Source organism: Pongo pygmaeus, chromosome 6 (genome assembly GCF_028885625.2).
Source record: "Pongo pygmaeus isolate AG05252 chromosome 6, NHGRI_mPonPyg2-v2.0_pri, whole genome shotgun sequence".
NCBI lineage: Eukaryota > Metazoa > Chordata > Mammalia > Primates > Hominidae > Pongo > Pongo pygmaeus.
This window is the reverse complement of record NC_072379.2, coordinates 133952610-133978890: the sequence shown is the minus strand read 5'-3', so window position 1 is coordinate 133978890 and position 26281 is coordinate 133952610. Positions and strand designations below refer to the sequence as shown.

Sequence of the window (26281 nt, the reverse complement as noted above, 5' to 3'; positions counted from 1 at the left end):
TTAGAACAGTATGACAGTCTTCAGCTGAAGAGGAAAGATTGTTGCTTGGGGCTGCTGAAATTTGTGGGTCAGGACACCAGGGAAAAGAAAGCTACATAGAGAGAGAACCTCAACAGTCTACATAGCGGTTTCCCAGTCCTTGGATGAGGGTTTGGCTACCCAGTCAAAAGATGAGACTAAGAAAGACAGGAGAGAGCACCACTGCGGGCTGAGATGCGGGCTGACATACACTTCTGGGATATATTAGAATTCCAACTTATCCAGAGTGGAAAGATTTTATGGAATACCTTAGGCTTTCAACTGTGACTCCAGAAAGGCTGCATCTTAGGCATAAGGACCACATTCAAGAGTAAAGGTCATGACCTAGCATTGGGGATAAAATGAAAACAGACCTGCCCCTATACAAAATCAAAGCAAGCCTGAAAGAAGCAAAATGATCTGCCAGCAATTTAATTGCCTGCTAGAACAAAATTCAACATAATGTTTAAAAGAACATAATACATGATGGATGCAGTGGTTCATGCTTGTAATCTTAGCATTTTGGGAGGCTGAGGAAGGTGGATCACAAGGTCAAGAGTTTGAGACCAACCTGGCCAACATGGTGAAAACCCATCTCTACTAAAAATACAAAAATTAGCCAGTGTAGTGGTGCATGCCTGTAGTCCCAGCTACTCAGGAGACTGAGGCAAGAGAATCGCTTGAACCCAGGAGGTGGAGGTTGCAGTGAGCTGAAATTGTGCCACTGTACTCCAGCCTAGGCGACAGAGCGAGACTTCATCTCAAAATAAATAAATAAATATATAAATAAAAGAATATAATACAGACTCCCTAAAACATATCTTTTACAATGTTCTACATATGATAAAAACAAAGCATTCAGAGAAGCAGGAAAATGTGATCCATGAATACATATAAAATTCAGCAGACTCCAAGATAATGCAAATGTTGGAATTAACAGAGAAGGACTTTGAATATATATTCAAAGACAAAAATGAAAAGATAAGAGATCATGAGAAAACAGATAAGAAATCTCAAAAAAGAAAAAAACGAAAAAGAACCAAACGAAAATTCTAGAAATAAAACTACAATAACTGAAAGATTTACCAAATGGGCTCAAGATTTAATTATTCCACACTATATTCATAAATCATAACATCATTTTGTATGCCATAAATATATACAACTATAATTTGCCAATTTATAATTGAAAATTTTAAAAAGAAAAGAGTTAAAGCTTGCAAAAGAAATAATCAGTGAACTTGCAAACAAATACAAATTGTCCAAACTGAAAGACAGAGAGGGAAAAAAATGGACAAATATCCAGTGACATGTGGGGACATATCTAGAATCCAACATATGTATAATTCTAAAAAACATGAAAGAGTGGTATGGAAAAAAATATGTGAAGAAATAATGGCTGAAATTTTCTCAAATTTTGGTGCAAAACCCCTACTAACCTATGGATCCAAGAAGTTCAGCAAACTCCAAGCAGGATAAATATTAAGATAACCAAATCTAGGCACACCATGGTCGAATTGCTGAAGACAGCCAAAGAGAAAAAGACACATTACATACAGATGGTCTCCTACTTATGATGGTTTGACTTATGATTTTCCAGCTTTACAATGGTGTAAAAGTGATATGCATTCAATACCCTCCTTGACTTACAATGAAGTTGTACCCAATAAATCCATCATGAGCTGAAAATATCACAAGTTGAAAATACACCTTTGATTTATGATATTTTCAGCTTAAAATTGGTTTATTGAGAGGTAACCCTAATGTAAATTGAAGAATATCTGTATAGGAAACAATGATAAAGGCGTACCTTGTGAAATTGTGCTTTGCTTTATTGTGCTTCACAGATACTGTTTTGTTTGTTTGTTAACAAATTAAAGGTTTGTGTTGAGCAAGTCTATCAGCACCATTTTTCCAACATGTGCTCACTTTGTGTTTCTGTGTCATATTTTGGTAATTCTCACAACATTTAAAACTTTTTCATTATTATGATATCTATTATGAGTGATCTTTGATGTTACTGTTGTAATTGTTTTGGGCCACCACAAACTGCACCCATATAAAATGGTGAACTTAATTGCTGTGTGTGTTCTGACTACTCCGCCACCACCCATTCCCCCATCTTTCTCCCTTTCCTTGGGCCTCCCTATTCCCTGAGACATAACAATATTGAAATTAGGCCAATTAATAATCCTCCAATGGCCTCCATGTGTTCAAGTGGAGAGTCACACATCTCTCTCTTTAAATCAAAAGCCAAAAATGATTAAGCTTAGTGAGGAAGGCATGTCAAAAGCTAAGATAGGCCAAAAGCTAGGCCTTTTGTGTCAGTTAACCAGGTTGTGAATGCAAAGAAAAAAATTCTTGAAGGAGACTAAAAGTGCTACTCCAGTGAACACACAGATGATAAGACAAACAGTCTTATTGCTGACATGGAAAAAGTTTGGTGGTCTGGGTCAAACCAGCCATAACATTCCTTTAAGCCAAAGCCTAATCCAGAGGAAGGCCCTAATTCTCTTCAATTCTGTGAGGGCAGAGACAGGTAAGGAAGCTGCAGAAGAAAAGTTTGAAGCTAGCAGAGGTTGCTTCATGAGGTTTAAGTAAAGAAGCCATATTAATAACATGAAAGTACAAGGTTAAGCAGCAAGTGATGATGCAGAAACTTCAGCAAGTTATCCAGTTCTAGCTAACATAATTGATGAAGGTGGCTACACTAAGCAACAGCTTTCAATGTAGACAATCAGCCTTCTATTGGAAGAAGATGACATCTAGGACTTTCCTAGCTAGAGAAGAGAAGTCAATGCCCTGCTTCAGAGCTTCAAAGACAGACTGACTGTCCTCTTAGGGGTGAATGCGGCTGGTGACTTTAAGTGGAAGCCAATGCTCATTTACCATTCTGAAAATCCTAAGGCCCTTAAGAATTATGCTAAATCTATTCTGCCTGTGTTCTATAAACAAAACAACAAAATCTAGACAACACCACATCTGTTTACAGCATGCTTTACTAAATATTTTAAGCCCATTATTGAGACTGACTTCTCAGAAAAAAGATTCCTTTTAAAATATTACTGCTTATTGACAATGCATCTAGTCACCCAAGAGCTCTGATAGAGATGCACTGGAGACTAACATTGTTTTCATGCCTATTAACAAAACAACCATTCTGCAGCCCATGGATCAAGAAGTAATTTCAACTTTCAAGTATTATTATTAAAGAAATAGATTTTGTAAGGCTATAGCTGGCCTAGAGAATTACTATTCCTCTGATGGATCTGGGCAAAGTAAATTGAAAACCTTCTGGAAAGCATTTTCCATTCTAGATGCCATTCAGAACACTAGTAATTCATGGGAGGAGGCAAAAATGCCAATATTAACAAAAGTTTAGGAGAAGTTGATTTCATTCCTTATGGATAAGTTTGAGGGCTACACAACTTCACTGGAGGAAGTAACTGCCGATGTGGTGGAAATAGCAAGAGAACTAGAATTAGAAGTAGAGCCTAAAGATGTGACTGAATTGCTTCCATCCCATAATAAAACTTCAATGGATGAAGAGTTGCTTCCTAAGGATGAGCAAAGAAAGTGGTTTCTTAACATGAAATTTATTACTGGTAAAGATGCTGTGAAGATTGTTGAAATGACAAAAAAGGATTTAGTATATTCCATAATAGTAGTTATAAACTAAGGATCTAATAGGACTGACTCCAATTTTGAAAGAAGTTTTACTGTAGGTAAAATGCTGTCAAACAGCATCACATGCTACAGAGAAATCTTTCGTGAAGAGTCAATTATGTCTAATTGACTCACTGCTGTCTAATTTTAAGAAATTGTCAGAGCCACCCTACCTTCAGCAACCACCACCCTGATCAGTCAGCAGTCATTAACACTGAGACAAAATCCTCCACCAAGCAAAAAGAATATGAATTGCTGAAGGCTTAGATGATGATTTGAATTTTTTAGCAATAAAGTATTTCTAATTAGGGCATAGATATTGTTGTTTTTAGACATGATGCTATTTCATACCTAATGGACTTTCATATCCACTTGGACACCACCAAAAAATTTGTGTGACTTACTTTATTGAGAGATTCACTTTATTGCAGTGGTCTGGAACTAAACCTGCATCTCTGAGGCATGGTTGTATAAATCATGGCTGAATTCTTTTTAAAAATTTGTGCAAATATATAGGGTTCATGTGAAATTTTGTTATATGTATGTAACGTGTAATGTGTAGTGATCAAGTCCAGGTGTTTAGGATGTCCATCTCCTGAGTACAATATATTCTTGTTTAACTACATTCTATGGCTGACTTCTTATTAAAGATAACAGAGGCTACAAGACAATGGAAAAATATCTTTAAAGAAAAAAAAGCCAACTCAGAATTCTATATTCATTGACAATGCCCTTCAAAAAGTGGTGGAAAAAATACAGGATTAGACAAATGAAATTTCAAATAATTCACTGCCAGCCAACTGAAAACTGAAAAGAAATGCTAAAGACGTTCTTTGGGATAAAAAACGATGCCAGATGGAAATTCAGATCTACAGGAAGGAATAAAGAGGAGAAGAAGTGGTAAATATATAAATAAATAAAAATACAATTTTTTCTCCTCTTAATTTCTTTAAAGGCAACTGACCCATTTAAAACAAACAAAAAAGGTATAATATTAATTTCAAATAGACCATAAGAGGCCAGAGGTTCACGCCTGTAATCCTAGCACTTTGGAAGGCCAAGGTGGGTGGACTGCCTGAGCTAAGAAGTTTGAGACCAGCCTTGGTAACATGGTAAAACCCCATCTCTACTAAAATACAAAAAATTAGCTGAACGTGGTGGTGTGCGCCCTAGTCCCAGCTTCTCAGGAGGCTGAGGTGGCAGAATCACTTGAACCTGGGAGGTAGAGGTTACAGTGAGCCGAGATCATGCCACGGCACTCCAGCCTGGGTGACAGAGCGAGACTCTGTCTCCAAAAAAAATCAAATAAAAAGTAAAATAAAATAGACTTTAAGAAATTGTATATTGTAATTTCTAAACCAATCAAACTAAACATGAGGTATACCTAAGAAAATATTTTAATTAAAATGAAATACTAAAAGGTGTTTGATTAACCTTCCCAAAAAGAGGAGTAACTGAGGAATAAAAATGAGATGGGCCAATTAATTAGACCCAAACCCAAACATATATGCAAATACACGAAATGCAAACTGTCAAACCACTCTAAGAGATTTGACAGAGATTGTCAGATTAGATTTTTTTAAAGTAAGGTACTACTATATACTATCTATAAGAGATAGAATTAAAATATAATTTCATAAAAAGATTGAAAATGAAACGGGGAGTTATTCTAAGTAAACAGTAAACATAAGAAAACTGGTATTGACTATATTACTCTCAAACAACATAAAGATATGATGTAATGCCAGAGATAAAAAGAAATATTTCCTAGTTATGAAAGACACTGGCAGGCATGGTGGCTTACGCCTGTAATCCCAGCACTTTGGGAGGTCGAGGTAAGTGGATCACTTGAGGTCAGGAGTTCGAGACCACCCTGGCCAACATGGTGAAACCCTGTCTCTACTAAAAATACAAAAATTAGCCAGGTGTGGTAGCACACGCCTGTAATCCCAGCTACTTGAGAAACCGAGGCAGGAGAATCGCTTGAACCTAAGAGGCGGAGGTTGCAATGAGCCAAGATCGTGCCACTACACTCCAGCCTGGGCAAAAGAGCAAGCCTCCATCTCTAAAATAAAATAAAATAATGGTATTCATTTCTATTTTTATTGCACTGTGATGTGAGAATGTGCTTGGGGTGATTTCAGTTTTTTTGAATTTATTGGGTCTTGCTTTATGACAAAGCATGTGGTTGATCTTAGAATATGTTTCATGTGCAAATGAGAAGAATACATATTCTGTGGTTGCTGGGTGTTCTATTAGGTCCAATTGCTCAAGTGTCCAGTTTAAGTCTAGAATTTCTTTGTTAGCTTTCTGTCTCAATCATCTTAACACTGTTAGTGGGGTGTTAAAGTCTCCTACTGTTATTGCGTGGCTACGTCTTTTTATAGGTCAAGAAGAACTTTTATGAAACAGGATGCGCCAATGTTGGGTTTATATATATTTAGGATAGTTAAGACTTCTTGTTTAATTGAACTGTTTATGTAATGCCCTTCTTTTTCTTGATTATTGTTGATTGAAAGTCTGTTTCATCTGATATAAGAATTGTGATTCCTGGCCTTTTTTGTTTTCTGTTTGCCTGGTAGATCTTTCTCCATCCCTTTACTTTGAGCCTGTGGATGTTATTACGTATGAGATGGGTCTGTTGAAGACAGCCAACAGTTGGGTCTTGTCTTTATATGTAGTCTGCCACTCTATGCCTTTTAAGTGGTCTGTTCAGACCATTTACATTCAGTGTTAGTATTAATATGTGAGATTTTAATCCTGTCATCATGTTATTAGCTGGTTGCTATGTAGATTTGATTGTGTAACTGCTTTAGAGTTGGCTATATGGTTAAGCATGTTTTTGTGGTAGCATGTATCATTCTTTTATTTCCATATCATCTTGTAAGGCTGGTCTAGTGATAACAAATTCCCTTAGCACTTACTTGTTTGAGAAGGATTTTATTTCTCCTTCACTTGTGGAAGCTTAGTTTCATGGGATATGAAATTCTTGATTAGAATTCTTTCTTTAGGGATGCTGAAAATAGGCCCCCTTCTGGCTTGTAAGGTTTCTGCTGAAAGGTTCACGGCTAGCTGGATGGGGTTCCCTTTGTAAGTGACTTCACCCTTCTCTCTCGCTGCCTTTAAGATTTTTTCTTTCATGTTGACTTTGGTGATTCTGCTGACTATGTGCCATGAGGATGGTCATCTTGTATAATATCTTGCAGGGGTTCTCTGTATTTCTTGAATTTGCATGTTAACCTCCTTAGTGAGATTGGGGAAATTTTTGTGAACTATATCCTAAAATCCATTTTCCAAGTTGCTTACTCTCTCTCCTTCCCTCTCAGGAATGCCAATGGGTCACAGGTTTGGAATCTTTACATAATCCCGTATTTCTCAAAGGTTTTGTTCATTAAAAAAATTATTTTTTCTTTATTTTTGTATGAGTTTATTCAAGCTCTGAGAGTTTTCTTCAGCTTCGTCTAGTCTGCTGTTAATGATTCTAACTGTATTATGTAATTCTTGTAGTGAATTTTTCAATTCCAGCAGTTCAGTTTGGTTTTTTTCTTAAAATGGCGATTACATCTTTCAGCTCTTGGATCATTTTACTGGATTCCTAGATTGGGTTTCAACTTTCTCCTGAATCTCGATAAGATTCCTTGCCATCCAGATTCTGAATCCTGTGTCTCTCATTTCAGTCATTTCAATCTTGTTAAGAACCATTGCTGGAGAGCTAGTGTGCTCATTTGGAGGTAAAGGGACACTCAGACTTTTTGAATTACCTGAGTTCTTGTGCTGATTCTTTCTCATCTGAGAAGGCTGGTGTTCTTTTAACTGTGGTTTAAGTTGAGTATAGTCAGTTGGCTTCATTTCTGGGTGTTTTCAGAGGGCCAAAGCTCTGTACAGGGTATTATTTGTGGATAGATTCTTGCCCTGGGTTTTACAGGCAATGAATGTATATTGGGCAGAATATTTTTGGTATTGTAATTTGTGCTACAAACCGTAGATGGCGCTTAAGAGTAATGGCCAGCAGAGAGTCTCTTAGCCATAGGGCTCTTTTGTATTGCAGCACACCTGCAGCAGCACTCTATGGTGGGCAGGTGGAAAGATGACCCCCATCACCAGGCCCGCTCTGGGCCTTGCAGGAGTCCCCTCCAATCACTGGTGCCACTTGTGTTTTTTTGTTGTTAGGTGTTCCAGGTTGTGGGGTCCCAGGCACACCACACCCTTCCCAGATGGTCACGTAGAGGGAGGTGTGCCCTGCTCCTTTGCCGGCCCATGAGTTTGCATGTCTCATCTCTCTCAATGTTCTCAGAATGGGGGCTCCTCCCGCTCAAGTGCTGGTCACAGATCTACACTCAGCACTCACAAGCTGCATGCCAAAGCCCTGGGACATTGTAACTGGCCTGTGCCTCCATCTGGCCCCTTGGGGTTGAGCACTGGCTGTGCTGGGGGATATGAAGTGCTCCTAGGCCACTGGGAAGTATTCAGATGGGGCCACCAGCAAAGCACCCAGGTTGGGCAGAGGAGGCTGTGCTGTGCACATGCTCCTGCAGGAGCAGCCAGGCAGGGGCCTTGGGAAGGGCTAGCGGGCAGGAGGGCCTGAAGAACAGACATGCCCCAGTCCCACACGATAGGATAGGATAGTCAGCCCTGCTCTCTCTTGACCCTGTAGTCAGCTGGGGTTACAGTGACTCAGAGGAACATAGGGAGCCTTATATTAGAAGATGGGCACCTATGGCTGTGTTCTGCTTCAGCTGCCCCATGTGCAAAATCCCCTGGGCTCCATACAGGCGAAAGCTCTGTCTCTGCCTACTCTCTAGGCAGATTCCCCTGCCAGTTCAAATATCTGTGGGGGTCATGAAATCTCTTGTAGCTAGGATCCCAGTAATCTGCAGCAAAAGTAGGCTGTCCCACCATCCCTTCACTTGCCTCTTCCCTAGAACTGTTCAGGGGTGGGAACCCTGGCATTCAGCAACCCCATGCAGGGTTCCTAGCTTTCTCTTCAACCTTGGTGTCTGCATCACCCCTCTATCAACCCTCAGTGTTTTCTCTCTGAGGATCTGTTCAAAGTATGTTGATATACTTGATATTTTGGTCTCTGTCAGTGGGAGTGGTGCTTCCTGACTGTCTAGTCAGCCATCTTGTCTCCTCCTTCATTGAGTTTCTATAGCACATGAAAAAGTAAAACATTTGAAAACCATAACACAAAGAAAGGGAAGCAGGAACTGAGAATATACTTTTGTAAGGTGCTCACACTATATGTGAAGTGGTATAACATTATTTGAAGATAGTCTTCTAAATTAAAGATACATACAAAAAAAAACCTAGGGCAAAAATTTAAAAACAGATATACATGATAAGCCAATAGTGGAGATAAAATGGAATAATAAAATATAGTCAAATTAATGTCAATGAAGGCAAAGAATTAAAAAGAAATAACAGATGGAATAAAACAAAGCTAGTAAGATGGTAGCTATTAATCCGACAACAATAATTATATATTAAACATAATAATTAAAAGACAGATTTTCAGTTTATATAAAAAGCAAATCCAACCATAAAAACTCTAGAAGAAAACCTAGGCAATACCATTAAGAACATAGGCATGGGCAAAGATTTTATAATGAAATCAGCAAAAGCAATTGCAACAAAAGCTAAAATTGAGAAATGGGATCTAATTAAACTGAAGAGCATCTGCATAGCAAAGGAAACTATCATAAGAGCAAACAGGCAACCTACAGAATGGGAGAAAATTTTTGCAATTTACCCATCTAACAAAGGTCTAATATCCAGAATTTACAAGAACGTAAAACAAATTTACGAGAAAAAAAAAAACCCATCCAAAAGTGAGCAAAGGATATGAACAGACACTTCTCAAAAGAAGACGTTTATGTGGCCAACAAATATATGAAGAAAAGCTCATCATCACTGGTCATTAGAGAAATACAAATCAAAACCACAATGACATACCATCTCACACCAGTCAGAATGGTGATTATTAAAAAGTCAAGAAACAACAGATGCTGGTGAGGCTATGGAGAATAGAAACATGTTTACATTGTTGGTGGGAACGTAAATTAGTTCAACCATTGTGGAATAAAGTGTGGTGATTCCTCAAGGACCTAGAACCAGAAATACCATTTGACCCAGCAATCTTATTACTGGGTATATACCCAAAGGAATATAAATCATTCTATTGTAAAGATACGTGCACATGTATGTTTATTGCAGCACTATTCACAATGGTAAAGACATGGAACCAACTCAAATGTCCATCAAAGACAGACTGGATAAATAAAATGTGGTACAAATATACCATGGACTACTATGCAGCCACAAAAAGGAATGAGATCATGTCCTTTGCAGGGACATGGATGAAGCTAGATGCCATCATCCTCAGCAGACTAATACAGGAACAGAAAACCAAACACCACATGTTCTCACTCATAAGTGGGAGCTGAACAATGAGAACACATGGACACAGGGAGAGGAACAACACATACCGGGGCCTGTCAGGGCCAAGGTGAGGGGAGGGAGAGCATCAGGACAAACAGCTAATGCACATGGAGCTTAAAACCTAGGTGACAGGTTGATAGGTCCAGCAAACTACCATAGCACACAGATACCTATGTAACAAACCTGCACATTCTGCACATGTATTCCAGAAGTTAAAAAAAAAAAAAGCAAATCCCAATGATATGCTGTATATCTTCCAAAATTAAAAAAAAATAAAATAAAACATAGGTTAAAAGTAGGGCCGGGTGCCGTGGCTCACGCCTGTAATCCCAGCACTTTGGGAGGCCGAGGCAGGCGGATCACGAGGTCAGGAGATCGAGACCATCCTGGCTAACATGGTGAAACCCTGTCTCTACTAAAAATACAAAAAATTAGCCAGGCGTGGTGGCGGGCGCCTGTAGTCCCAGCTACTCGGGAGGCTGAGGCAGGAGAATGGCGTGAACCCAGCAGGTGGAGCTTGCAGTGAGCTGAGATCACGCCACCGCACTCCAGCCTGGGCAACAGAGTGAGACTCCGTCTCAAAAAAAAAAAAAAAAAAAAAAGTAAAATGATGGAAAAATATATATGCACTATACAAATGCTAATAAAAGAAAGATTGAATATCAAAGTAGATTGCCATGGATAAAGCTACAATATCAATATGGTGGTACTGGCATAACTATCAATACATCAATGGAACAGAATGAAGTGTCTAGAAATAGACCTACATATACATTGTTAACTGACATTTAATAAAGGTGGCTGGGCAATTCAATAGGTCATAGGATAGTCTTTTTTTAATTTTTTTATTATTATACTTTAAGTTCTAGGGTACATGTGCATAACATGCAGTTTGTTACATATGTATACATGTGCTGCACCCATTAACTCGTCATTTACATTAGGTATATCTCCTAATGCTATCCCTCCCCCCTCCCCCACCCCACAACAGGCCCCAGTGTGTGATGTTCCCCTTCCTGTGTCCAAGTGTTCTCATTGTTCAATTCCCATCTAGGAGTGAGAACATGTGGTGTTTGGTTTTTTGGCCTTGTGATAGTTTGCTCAGAATGATGGTTTCCAGCTTCATCCATGTCCCTACAAGGGACATGAACTCATCATTTTTTATGGCCGCATACTATTCTATGGTGTATATGTGCCACATTTTCTTAATCCAGTCTATCATTGATGGACATTTGGGTTGGTTCCAAGACTTTGCTATTGTGAATAGTGCCGCAATAAACATATGTGTGCATGTATCTTTATAACAGCATGACTTACAATCCTTTGGGTATATACCCACTAATAGGATCGCTGGGTCAAATGGTATTTCTAGTTCTAGATCCCTGAGGAATCGCCACACTGTCTTCCACAATGGTTGAACTAGTTTACAGTCCCACCAACAGTTTAAAAGTGTTCCTATTTCTCCACATCCTCTCCAGCACCCGTTGTTTCCTGACTTTTTAATGATCGCCATTCTAACTGGTGTGAGATGGTATCTCATTGTGGTTTTGATTTGCATTTCTCTGATGGACAGTGATGATGATCATTTTTTCATGTGTCTGTTGGCTGCATAAATGTCTTCTTTTGAGAAGTGTCTGTTCATATCCTTCACCCACATTTTGATGGGGTTGTTTGTTTTTTTCTTGTAAATTTGTTTGAGTTCTTTGTAGATTCTGGATATTAGCCATTTGTCAGATAAGCAGATTGCAAAAATTTTCTCCCATTCTATAGGTTGCCTGTTCACTCTGATGGTAGTTTCTTTTGCTGTGCAGAAGCTCTTTAGTTTAATTAGATCCCATTTGTCAGTTTTGGCTTTTGTTGCCATTGCTTTTGGTGTTTTAGACATGAAGTCCTTGCCCATGCCTATGTCCTGAATGGTATTGCCTAGGTTTTCTTCTAGGGTTTTTATGGTTTTAGGTCTAACATTTAAGTCTTTAATCCATCTTGAATTAATTTTCGTATAAGGTGTAAGGAATGGATCCAGTTTCAGCTTTCTACTTATGGCTAGCCAGTTTTCCCAGCACCATTTGTTAAATAGGGAATCCTTTCCCCATTTCTTGTTTTTGTCAGGTTTGTCAAAGATCAGATGGTTGTAGATGTGTGGTATTAATTCTGAGGGCTCTGTTCTGTTCCATTGGTCTTTATCTCTGTTTTGGTACCAGTACCATGCTGTTTTGGTTACTGTAGCCTTGTAGTATAGTTTGAAGTCAGGTAGCGTGATGCCTCCAGCTTTGTTCTTTTTGCTTAGGATTGACTTGGCAATGCAAGGATAGTCTTTTCAATAGCTAGTGATGAATGAATTTTGTTAAAAGGTGGGAAAAAATGAACCTTGACCCATATCACAAACCATTCACAAAAAAATGATTCTAGATGAATCAAAGACAAAGATAAAAAAGTGAAAAGAATAAAGTTTCTTGAAAAAAAATAGGTGATCTTGGGAAAAGCAAAGTTTATAGGTAGGAAGGATGCAAAATGCACTAAATCTGAAAGAAAAACAATTGGTAATTGACTTCATAGAAGTTTAAAACTTCTACTCATCAAAAGATATTGTTATGAAAATGAAAAGGACTTCCACAGATGAAAGTGAAGATTTCACTATATCATATATATATGACACAGCATTTACATCTTGAACACATATCATAAAAAGACAATGTGGTATAGTTATATGATGGAGTACCATTTGGCAATATAAAAGAGTCTGCTAACATGTATAAATCTGAAAACATAATCCCAAGTCAAAGAATTCAGACATAACAGTGTACTTACTGTATAACTGAATTTATATGAAGCTAAAAATCAGGCAAAACTAATCTATGGTGACAGAAATCAGACCAGTGTTTGCCTGGGGCTGGAGCTGCGGACTGACCAGAAGGGGAGAGATGGGAACTTTCCAGGGTGATGGAAGTATTCCATATCTTGATAGGAGTGTTGGTTACACAGATGATATATTTTTCAAAACTCACAAAATTGTGTACTTCTGATCTATACATTTCATTCTGTCTACATTTTACCTCAATTTATTCAAAATAAAAACTAACCATGTCTCACAGTATGACACATTCTTCAGTACCCTGTCCTAGGCTTTTAACTTTATATGAACATTTTAATTTTCATTGACATTTAAATTACATCTTACCTACCGAAATTTGCCTTTTCTATTCTTCTTTTTTGTCATTTGTAAAAATGGAAAAAGGTAAGTATTTACAATTAATCTTTCACATGTTCAATGAAAATCAAGTAAGTCAAGACTTTTTTTTATCCTCAAACCTTGTTTCTATAGCTTTCCTTTCAACTCATGGAAAGGCAGATCTTCACAACTCCTAAGTATGGCATAAAAATAAGATTAAGTGGGGTTGATTGAGATGGATATTCTGTTTCTACCTACAGATCTATCCTCTACTCTTCTCCACATTATACGTTTCCAAAGAGGCTGATCTGTATTGACTGCCTCAGAGGTTCCCTTGCCCTTTGGCTATAGACAATGGGAGGCACTTGTAGAACACGGGAAGTTGGGAGGAGAGTGAAATTGGGTTATTTATCCTCCTAGCATTTTCCCTTCGGTGCCACAGGTTGGAAGTTGTCTATTTCTTTAGTAAAAGCCACAATTGTTTCGAGGCTGCCCTCTCCTATACCTAAAGGATTCTACAGGTCTGGAGACCAGTTCTGTCTTCTCACCCTTTCAGGCCTAGCAGACATGGTTCTCCTCTGTTGATAGTCCTATGTTGCTTCACCATCCCTTATTAATCTCAATTAACTCTGTCTACCCTTTTTAAAATTCATTAAATTAAATTTAATTAAACTTTCTTAAATTACTCTGAGTACGCTATCTAATTCCTGAGAAGACCCTGACTTATTTATCTCAATTATTTTAGTTTTTTCTAAATCAGACCTCATTTCAGTTATGTATGGCAGTTCTGAGGCATGTTCACCATGTGAATATTCACAATCAAATTGGAAAAATCGTAGGTATTCCTCTCACTCCATTTGTTTAAAAATATTGTTAGTATATTTTTGTGAGTTGTTTGTGAGTATATGATTTCTAGAATTGCTTACTGTACAGGAAGCAGCCTCTGTGAATTTCTCTTTGTCTTGCTAGTTCCTTAAATAAAATACATATGCTCCCTGGAAGTTATCTTTAATATACGAAAACACTCTAAGATATTAAACTGTGATGGTGAAATTCTGTGGAGTCTATACTTCCTTATGCTGGTGCTTCAGGAGCAGTATAGTTGAGAATATACTCTGAGACTTCTATGTTTGATTTTTTGCAAAGTGGGGTAATTGTTTCTCTTTTAAAGATTATAACGCCAAGAAATGCATCAGAGTCAGGAAATTAAAAGAAAAACATCTGAACGAATGCATGAATGTGAGCTGTACATGGAGAGGGAACAATAGTTGCAAAGCACTTCACTGGGTTTATCTTTCAAAATTGATATGAAGCAAAATTCATTCTAAATATAACTCTTCATTCTAATGGCCAACATGATGTTTAATTTTAAAGTAACTTTGCATAAACTGCAATACACCTTCAAAAATATAACTGGCTCTAAATCAACACTTGGATCAATATATAAACAAACATCTTTACGTTTAGGGACTGGTCATCTGAAATTTCCACTACAAACAGCAAAACAAATATAACTAAGAGATTAACCTAAGTACCAAATTATATTTTACAGCAACACGTGTCCTTATGTGCTCACCATCTTCAGCTAGATAAACCACAGTAGCTTCCTTGGAGTCTGGATAAAGGGGTTCCGTTTCTAAGCCCGTTGGGATATACACTGGCTCAGGACAAGAAGGAGTCCAATCTGGAAAAAAAAGTGAAACATTATTTGAAAATGACTTCAAAATAAAACAGAAAAATTTTATTGCATATTTTCAAATTATTCATTGATAGATCTAGACTAAAATGTAGTGTTTTGTGTGGGGTAAGATTTTACTAAGGGTTCATTGGAATAATGAATATTGTCACACTGTAATACAACTTATGACATTTCATTCATATCTTCTTCTGAATTATTATATTGAGTAATTTCATGATTGCTTTTTGCTCCTTACTGATTTTATACCTATTATATAACACAATTCTCTTTCTCCTGAGCTCTTGATACCATTCTGTCCCACCTCTGGGAAATCTTACTCTACCTTTTATTCTTCCTTTCCCTTCAGCTTCTTTGCTTGATAATAGCTGTCAAGATAAATCTTATAAACATGTTCAGGTTTATCTCTCGAAAGATAGTCTTAGATGCCCCCCTACCGCTGCCACTTCTCCTTTAGCTATCAGCTTTCCTTCTTTTTAGGATCAAATTTCTTAAACATCATCTGCACTACTCTCAGGTCTTTCTGACCATGACCTATTTGATGGGGGAAAAATGACATCACAGCCTAACTACCCTAGTTATTTGTATTTTTTTTTAATGGACAAAGAATTTGATGACAAACAAGTATTACTGGACAAACATTTTGGAGATTATGTGTACATCTGCTTTAACAACAAAAGTGTATTTGACATTATCAATAGGGGTCAAATCTAGCTACAGAAGAAACACAGTCTACCATATTGATGTAAATGTGTATCACTGTATTGTAGAGTTAAATGAATCACACATGACCAAACAAATTGATAATAAAGATAAGCAAATTATAATTAAAACTTTAAATGTTTTATTTAAAAATCTTCTCATTAGTTGAAAGTCTTAACCAACTTGTCAAAATTAATGAACTAATAAAATAGCTCCCATTCTGAAAACATTAGGAATTTCAGCTATTTGCCTTTGTGTATGCTGATTTTCTTTTTTCTTTTCTTTTCTTTTTTTTTTTTTTTTTTGAGATGGAGTGTTGCTCTGTCGCCCAGGCTGGAGTGCAGTGGCGTGATCTCAGCTCACTGCAAGCTCCGCCTCCCGGGTTCATGCCATTCTCCTGCCTCAGCCTCCCGAGTAGCTGGGACTACAGGCACCTGCCACCACGCCCGGCTAATTTTTTGTGTGTGTGTATTTTTAGTAGAGACGGAGTTTCACCGTGTTAGCCAGGATGGTCTCAATTTCCTGACCTCGTGATCCGCCTGCCACGGCCTACCAAAGTGCTGGGATTACAGGCGTGAGCCACCATGCCCGGCCTGTGTATGCTGATTTTCAAAAGTTGCACGAAATCCAGACTTCTCAGTTAAGAAAACAGAGATTTTATTAATTTCTGCTTATGCTGTTCTTTATTTATTAATAACTAGTCCTTATTGTAAAGAACCATGAAACCCTACCATTATAACTGGAGAAAGAACTTATATATAAGGGTCAACTTTGCAGTTTATTAGAGTACCCTTACTGAGAGCCATGTTTTGAGAATCAGATGTAACCCACTTCTGATACCCATATTCACTGTTCCACTAAAATTGTTCTTTACATTGTATTTGAAACAGGGTGAGCATTCAGTTAGATGTCTATAGATTAAATGGACAGACAGATGAATGGACAGATGGAGAGATGAATGAATGGATGGTTGAACAATGCAAAGTTCTTATCCACATATTTCTTAAATGTAAATAATGTAATACACATCTACTACATAAACGTTTTATGTCTGGCAATATCGTCATTGCAAAAAAGCTACTCTAGAGCAAGGTTGTTTAAGTAGAAGATTTTGGCTTGAAATGAAGCATTTCAAGATTTTCTGAGTATTCTATAGTAAGCAATTTCATCTGTAATGGACTTAAACATCAACATGGATTCCTGATACAGGCACTTCTTCTTGACTTGTTATTCAGTGATAGATTTTGCAGCTATCTTTATGTCAAGTAGCCTGGAAAATTCTATATTCATCTTTGCATTATCACAATTTCCTCCTATCCTTGTTGATGTCTGCTGTTCAAAAAACTATTTGAAAGTGGTGGCTATCACTTTCCCAAGAGAACTCAGATGTCTGTGCATAACAAATATGTGTTTCCTAGTTCTCTCAAAGCTGCAAACTCTTGAGCTGTGAAAAAACACTGCATTCTCTTGAGTCCTCCTTTAGTCAAAGTCATGTTCCCAGAAGAATGGAGACTGTGCTTAGCAGTTACCATGACATATGCGCACCAAATCAGTGCTGTTTGTGCCATTATGTCTCATGGATCACCTTGTGAAAGTTTTTGCTTTGGCCTTCAGCTCCTTTCTCCATAGGCCTTAGGACTGGCTGAGACAACACCATGCCTTCAGCCCTACACCATATGTTTCATTTTCTTCCAAGGAAAAAGAAAAAAAAAAAAACTTCTATGCAAAAGAAGACTCCTTCAGGTCCTAACCATCAGTATAGCAGATTTAAGAGCCTAAGTAGTTGGTAAGGATATTCCATTTTGTATATCTTTTTTCACTTGGCTACTGTGAGACTTCTTGTTATCTGTTCTCAGATTTATCTTTGGGTGATCCCACTTTTTGATCACTGAGATATGGTAATATGCAAATGATCTTACAAAAGGGATATCCAGGAGTCACAGAAAATCCCAGAAATAATAGAGGTTCTGAATTAAAGGTGTTTAATTTGGAATGCTTTTTATAAGTAATTATTTTTATCGGACTTGTTTATTGTGTAAAAGTTAAAAGTATAGCTTAAGCAAAAAGAAAAAAATCCACAGTCTCATTATGGAGAAATAAATATCAACATTTCGGTTTTTTTTTTTTTTTTTTTTTTCAGACACACAGTCTCGCTCTGTTGCCCAGGCTGGAGTGCAGTGGCATGATCTCAGCTCACTGCAACCTCCACTTCCCAGGTTCAAGCAATTCTCCTGCCTCAGCCTCCCGAGTAGCTGGGACTACAGGCGCATGCCATCATGCCCAGCTAATTTTTTTGTATTTTAGTAGAGATGGAGTTCCACCGTGTTGCCCAGGCTGGTCTCGAACTCCTGAGCTCAGGCAATCCACCCGTCTTGGCCTCCCAAAGTGCTAGGATTACAGACATGAGCCACTGCACCCGGCCAACATTTTGGTTTTTATCTTTTTAGGCTTTCTCACTTTCAACCATCCAGTTCAGATGCTTTTGGCATATGCTAAGAAAATATATTATTTCACATATTTAGAAACTCAGAAGTAGAGTGGATTCAAGGGATGGTATAATCAGTGACTCAGTGGTCATCCAGAGCTCACTTTCTTTATGTCTCTCCACTTTGTCATCCTCATCCTAAGCCTTACCGTTGTAAAATGTAAAACAACATGACTGTCAGCAGAAGTGTCTTGTACTAACTGACTTAATCAACTACAATGCAATCAACCACAATGTCTTCTTCATGTATATGGCATCATTCTATATATACTGATCACCAATTTGTTTTTCTCACCCACTTCACTAAACATCTTAGAGATGTTTAATATACATAGATCTTTGTCATTTTTTAACATCTATATAGTGTTCTCTAATATGGATTGCCACAATTTGACCATTAGTGGACCTAATAGTTATGTCTTTATTTACCTAAGAGATAAACTGCTGGTCAGGGAATACATGTATATTTTCCTTTATTAAGAAACAAAACTGTCAAACCTTTTTACAAAGTGATTATGCAATTTTACATTCCCACCAACAATGTATTAGAGTTCCAGTTGCTCTGCTTTCTAATATTTGGTTGTCAGTCTTTTAAATTTTTTGCCATCCTGGTAGATGCAAAGTGGTATCTCATTGTGGTTCAGATTTTCATTTCCCATGTTGAAAAATGTTTTCATATGATTATTGATTATTATAATTCTTTGAGAAATGTCTGTTCGAGTCTTTTGTCCATTTTAAAATTAGGTTTTGATTATTGGTTCATAGGAATTCTTCATATATTCTGCATACAAGTCTTTTGTCATATATGTGTTGGGAATATTTTTATAGACTGTGGCTTTCCTTTTCATTTTTAACTGTCTCTTAATGAGAAATTTTAAATTTTGATGAAGTCAACTTTATTAATTTTTCATTGTTTCTTTTTTCTTTCTGGCTCCTAAGGAATTGTTGCCTTATCTATAACTACAGAGATATTGTTCCATGTTTTCTTCTAGGAGCTTTATAATGTTAGGTTATATATAGCTTAGTTTAGGTCTGTGATCTGTCTTGAATTAATTTTTGTTTACTAGTGAGGTAGAGGTCAAGGATTTTTTTTTCTACATGTATGCTAAGTTGTTACAACACCACTTACTGAAAAGACTTTCCTTACCCTCACTGGGTTTCTTTGGTGCCTCTGTCAAAGGTCATTTGGTAATATACACGTTGGTCTATTTCTGGACATTTTACTCTGTTCCACTGATGTATTCATCTTTTTGTCAATTGTGCCCATTAAAAAAATCTACCAAAACATACTTCTATCCACATTTCACAGGGCCAGAAACAAAGCAAATGTTTAAATGTTTATTAGGTATTATACTTATGAAAAGTGCAAAAACAAAGAACTACAGCTTACTGATTTATCACAAAGCAAATACCACACAGGCCAAGATATATTACATTGCAAGCACCTTACATACTCCACTCATGCCCCTTTCCCATCACCAGCCTCTCCCTCCCTTTGAAAAGTAGCCATTAGTCTTAATATAATGCAATCATTTCTTTACTCTCCTTTATAATTTTACCACTTAAGCATTCATATATATGCATGTGTATAATATAGTTTTTATATACAGAAGTGTAAATAAAACTATTGCTTTGCTTTGCCTATTATTTGAACTTTATAAAATTAAAATCACACAGTATATGGTATTCTTCTGTGCTGTTTTTCACGTATATTCATGAAATCAATCCACACTGTGGCATATTGCTGAAATTTGCTTATTTCATTGATATATAATATTGTACAAAATGTTACAATTTATCGATTTCTATTTATAATGGACATTTGGGCTGTTTCAGTTTGGGGCTATTAAGAAAAATGGTGCTATGAACAGCTTTATACATATTGCTTAGAGCACCTGTGCTCACATCAGTTTTAGGTATACAACTGGGAGTAAAAATTCTAGGTTGCAGGGCATGTATCAATTTCAGTAAATAACGCCAAGCTATCATCCAAAATGATTATACCAATTTACACACCCACCAGCAGGTCACAAAGGTTCTGTTTGCTCCATATGCTCACTATTCCTTAGTATAAGTTAAATTTAACCTTGCAAGGTGTCTGTGAAACAGTACTCAGCCTCATTAACAATCAGGGAATAGCAAATTAAAATCACAACAAGACTTCATGATAAGGTTGATATTATCTCATATGTTTATTGGCCATGTGAATATCATTTTTTATAAAGTGCCCATTCAAGTCTCTTGCCCATTTTCCTACCGGGTTGTTTGTCTTTTCTTATTACTTTCAGAAATGCTTTGTATATTCCAGAAATGATCTATTTGTCAGTTATGTATTGCAAATATTAATATATTCTCCCAATCTATTGTTTGCCTCATTTTATTTTTTGATGAACTGAGGTTTTTAATTGTATCAGTCTTTTTCTTTATGATTAGGGTATTTTATGTTCTGTTTAAGCCTTTCCAGATTTTAATATTATGAAGATATTTTCTTGTATTATTTTCTAGAAGTCTTATTGTTTTACCTTTCATTTCTATATCCATAACCCATTTAAAATGGACTTTTGTGCATAAGGTTGGGGTGAGATTTCACTTTTTCCATATGGAAATCCAGTTATTCCAGTATTATTTACTGAAAAGACCATCTTTAATTTTCTCTTGCAGTTCTACCTTTGTCATAATGACCATATATGCATAGGTCTGTTTCTAAGCTCTCTGTTCCATTCCATTCCTGTTTCCTTTCAGCAATGCCATATATTACTATAACTTTATTAAGGTTTAAGAGCTAGTAAATCTTACAATTTTTTTGTCCTTTTAAGAGGTCGTTGGCATTTCCATATGCATTTTTAAAGTATCTTGTCAATTTCTATAAAAAAATCACAATTGGGATTTTGACTGGTATTGCATGGGACATGTAGATCAGTTTGGAGATAACTGACATCTTTAAAATAATGAGTCTCCCAATCTATGAACATGCTATTTCCCTCTATTTACTTAGGTCTTTTAAAAATCTCTCTCAATGCTTTATTGCTTCTTCATAGAAATCTTGTCTATCAGATTTATTCCTAGGCATGTGGTTTTTAAACTTTTTATTTGAAACAGTTGAAAACATACAGAAAAGTTGCAATAACAGGAAAAAAACCTTTTTTTCCCTGAAATATTTGCCAACATAATACCCCATCCTCTCCAAATACTTATATTTCCTCCAGTGAAGGAAATCCTCTTATATAAATAACCATAATACAACCATCAAGATCAGGACATTAATACTGATTTATTTCTAATATTTAATCCTTAGACTTAAAATTCGGACAGTTGTATAAATAATGTCCTCTATAGCAAAAGGATCCACTTTAGAAACACATATTACATTGAACTTTAATGTGTATTTTAGTTTTCTTCGATATAGAACAGCTTTTCAGTCTTTCCTTATATTTCATGACTTTGACACTTTTGAAAATTACAGGTCAGATTTCCAATATCAGCGAAGAGATACAGAATGTTAAAAAAACAAAAACAAAAACAAAAAACCCAGCACTTTGGGAAGCTGAGGCAGGCGGATCATGAGGTCAAGAGACGGACACCATCCTGGCCAACATGGTGAAACCCCGTCTCTACTAAAAATACAAAATTAGCTGGGCGTGGTGGCACGTGCCTGTAGTCCCAGCTACTCAGGAGGCGGAGGCAGGAGAATCGCTTGAACCTGGGAGGTGGAGGTTGCAGTGAGCCGAGATTGCGCCACTGCACTCCAGCCTGGTGAGACTCACTCCAGCATGAGACTCCATCTCAAAAAAAAAAAAAAAAAGTGTCATCCTCACCCTTACAACAAAAAAATAAACTAACAAACTGCAAATTAATGACTTTTTGCCAACCCACCATAGAAGAGGTTGCAGGGCAACCAAATGCTCCAAAGTCTGTGAAAAGACAGAAACCTGCAAGGTGAAACTGGACCTCAGTAGCTGCCCACTGAAGGCAAATGCTGCTGAACTTCATATAATCTGGTAAGAAGGCACAGCTAAAACTTTTAAAATAAATTTTTAAAAGCCAAATGTGAGTGTGAAGCCCCTTGGGGCTGTAGATATAAGTGGGTTAGCACCCACTTTCAGACTTTTCCTCTGGGAATCCCACCAGGTGCTCACAAGGAAGATCAAAGAGAATCCTGGGAAAGTTATTCTTGTGGTGTTGTGTTGGGGAGGGGAACAGCAGCCTCTGCCAAACTCCACCTAGACCCATCTGTGCATCTCCCTTTATGGAACAAAACACTTGATCTATAATAAGACATTAGTAGATAACCATTGCATCTGGGGAAAGGGAACAGAAAAAAACAATACAAAAAATCCCAACACTACCACACTAACCTTGAGTGAGATGTAGGCATATGTGCTATTTTGTCTATATAGTTGCCTGTTCTAGACATTTCACATAATTAGAATCACATTATTTGTTCTTTTGTGTCTGGCTTCTATCACTCAGCATAATGTTTTCAAAGTTCATCCATGTTGTACCATGTATCAGTACCTCATTCCATTTTATGGCTAATTAATATTATATTGTGTGGAAATACCATACTTTGTTTTTCCATTCATCCACTGATGGACATTTGGGTTGTTTCCACCATGTGGCACTAAGAAAAATGCTGCCATTAACGTTTGTATGTAAGTTTTTGTTTGGGTATATGTTTTCATTTCTCTTGGGTACATACCTACAAGTGGAACTGCTGGGTCAAATAGTAACTCAATGTTTAACTTTCTGAAGAAATACCAGGTTTCCAAAGTAGCTGCACAACTTTACATTCCCAACAGCAGTGTATAAGGGTTCCAATCTCTCCACATGCTTGTCAGCACTTGTTATCTAACTTTTTGATTCTAGTCATCCTAGTGGGGGTAAAGAGGTATCTTATTGTGGTATTAATTTGCATTTCCCTATGACTAAAGATGTTGAACATATTTTCATGTGTTTATTGGCCATTTGTTCATCTACTTTGGAGAAATATTTAGATCCTTTGCACACTTTAAAATGTGTCTTTTTAATATTGAGTTGTAAGAGTTCTTTATATAGTCTAGATAGAAGTCCTTTGTCAGATAAATAATTTTCAAATATTTTCTCTTGTTCTATGGGTTTTATTTTCATTTCCTTGACAGTTTCTGTTGAAACACAGAAGTTTCAATTTTGATAAAGTTCAATTCATCTATTTTTTTTCCAGTTGTTGCTTGTGCTTCTGGCATTATACCTAAGAATCCATTGCCAAATCCAAAGTCATGAAGATTTCCCTCTATGTTTCCTTGTAAGGGTTTTATAGTTCAGGCTGTTAGTTAGATCTTGATCTATTTTGAATCAATTTTTGTATATGGTGTGAGGTAAGGGACAGACTTCTTTATTTTGCATGTGGTTATCTATCCAGTTGTCTGGGCGCCATTTGTTGAAAAGACAATGCTCTTCCTATTGAATAGTCTTGCCATCCTTGTCAAAAATCAGTTCACCACAGACACATGGGCTTATTTCTGGACTTCCAATTTTATTCATTGGTCTATATGTCTATCCTCATGACAGTACCACACTGTCTAAATTACTATTTGTAGTAAGTTTTGAAATCAGAAAGTGTGAGCTCTCAAATTTGTTCTTAAGTTTTTTTTTCTTTTTTTGGCCATTCTGGGTTCCTTGAGTTTCTATATAAATTTTAGTATCAGTCTGTCAATTTCTACAAAGCAACCCACTGGTATTCTAATGGAAATTGCATTGAATCTGTAGATTCATTTGGGGAGGACTGTCATTGTAATAATAGTAAGTCTTTTGATCCATAAACATGGGATGTCTATTTACCTAGATCTTTATTTCCTTTCAGTAATGTTTTGTAGTTGTCAGAGTATGTCTTGTACTTTTTACCTAAATGTATTCATATTTTATTCTTTTGCAAATTGAATAGTTTTCATAAGTTCATTTTAGGGTTGTTTATTATAAGCGCATAGAAATACAATTGATTTTTATATATTAATCTTGTATTCTGCAACCTTGCCGAACTCATATATTAGTTCTAAAAGTTTTTTTCAGTGGATTGCTTAGGATTTTCTATGTACAAAATTATTTTATTGGCAAATATAGTTTTACTTCCTTCTTTCCAATCTGGACTTTTTAAACTTCTTTTTCTTGTCTAATTACCCTGGCTAGAACCTCCATTACAATGTCGTATAAAAGTGGAAAAGTGGGTATCTTTGTCTTGTTCATGACCTTATGGGGAAAGCATCTAGTCTTTTCACCATTAAGTAGATATTAGCTGTGGGATTTCCATAGATGCCTTTCATTGAGGACATTCCTTTCTCTTCCTAATTTGGTGAGTGTTTTTGTCATGAAAGGGTTTAGGATTTCTTAAAATGTCTTTTCTATGTTTATTGAAATTATCTTGTTTCTTTTTAATTCTACTGATATGTTCTATCACATTAATTGATTTTTGGGTACAGGGAACAAACAACATATCTGGATAGATTCCACTTGTTCATGATATATATTCTTTTTATTTGTTGCTGGATTTAGTTTGCTAGTATTTTGCTGATGAATTTTACATCTATATTCATAATATATATTAGACTGTAGTTTTCTTGTGATGTCTTTGTGTGGTTTTGTTATCAGAGTAATACTGGCCTCATAGGGATGAATGGGGAAGCATTCCTTCCTCTTCTATTATTGGAAGAGTTTTTGAAGAATTAGGAATTGTTTGGTAGAATGTTCTAAACATTAAATGTTTGGTAGAATTCAGCAATGAAGCTATTTGGGTTTAAGCTACTCTCTGTAGTAGTTTTTCTATTATTAATTAAATCTCTTTACTTGTTATATGTCTCTTTAGATGTTCTGTTTCATCTTGAGTCAGTTTCAGTACTTCGTGTCTTGCCAGTCATGTGTCCATTTCATCTTAGTTATTTAATTCCTTTTTAGTCTGTATCTGGTTCTCATCTAATTTGATAATTACATCCTCTTAGTTTTCTAGCACAAGATTCTCAGGACAGTTACATACATCATTACAAGTTGGTAATATTCAAGCCTTTAAACTGTTTGCAACTATAGCAGACAGTTTGTTCTGCATTTAAATCACATGCCACAAAATTTCACATAACTTCTTCTTTTCAAGGGTATACAAATCTAAGTATTCCTCCAAAAGATTTCACACTTCCAAAGTTGTGCTGAGGAGCCACTTTATTTTGTCTTATGTGGCAGATATAAAAGATGACTATTTTCCATAAGGCAGAATTGGTGACTTTGTTAAGTAATTGCCAGGATAAGCCACTTCCATATGCAGATTCAAGTAGTTGTTCAAGTTAGTCCACAGTTACATGAACAAAAGAGTATTTAGGAGTATAAGGCCCTGCACTCAGCTAGCTGTCCTCCAAATTTCCACTGCTAGTTTTCCTATACATTGCTAGTTGTCCTCCACATTTTCATTCTAACTTTCTTCCTTACTTACTAAAACCTGAATTTATCAGGGCAGCAATGTACCTCCATTAAAAAACCTTAAGTTTTCAGGCTTGCCTGTGGCCAGGAGTAGCCATGCAATATAATTCTAGTCAATGAGGGATAAAAGATGACTTCTGGTGGAATTTCTGAGAAAGCTTTTTTAAAAAAAATAAAAATAAAAAAAGGAGATAGAATCAACTGGCATAAGCATGTTGCTCTTTGTTTTTCCTCCTCTTCACTGTATTTTCATCTGCTTAACAGGGTCTTTTGCAAAACAAGAGCTTTTAATTCTGAAGTCCAATTTATCAATTTTTTATTAATCATGTTTTTGGTGTCAATTCTAAGAACTCTTTGCTTAGCTCTAGGTCATAAAGATTTTCTTCTATTTTAAAAAAGATTTATAATTGTATGTTTTACATTTAAATCTATGATTCATTTTGAATGCATTTTTGTATAAGGTGTTAGACTTAGGTTGAAGTTTTCCTTTGTCTCTCTCTTTTCTTCCTGTGGATATCCAATTTCTCCAGCAATATTTGTTGAAAATGCAAACTTTCTTCCATTAAATTGCTTTTTCACTTTTCATCAAAAACCACTTGGGAATATTTGTGTGGTTCTACTTCTGAGTTCTCTATTCTCTTCTACTGATCTAATACCACATAGCTTTGAC

The 26281-nt window shown here is 36.5% G+C and overlaps 1 protein-coding gene across 8 annotated transcripts in view; it reads right to left on the bottom strand.

Annotated features, from left to right (window-relative positions):
* The window catches only part of AGBL3 (AGBL carboxypeptidase 3), a 155354-nt gene that overhangs the window by 109820 nt on the left and 19253 nt on the right, over positions 1-26281 (bottom strand). For 6 of the 8 annotated variants that reach the window (XR_010126993.1, XM_054494618.1, XM_054494620.1 and 3 more), the window contains one exon: positions 14868-14975. Coding sequence is in view for 7 of the 8 variants with exons in the window: in XM_054494618.1 (XP_054350593.1) it covers positions 14868-14975 (108 nt within the window). In the remaining variant the exon portion in view is untranslated. Of the gene's footprint in view, positions 1-14867; positions 14976-19498; positions 21957-26281 lie in introns of those variants that run through there. The other 2 variants (XM_063667857.1, XM_054494623.2) reach the window with 1 other exon arrangement.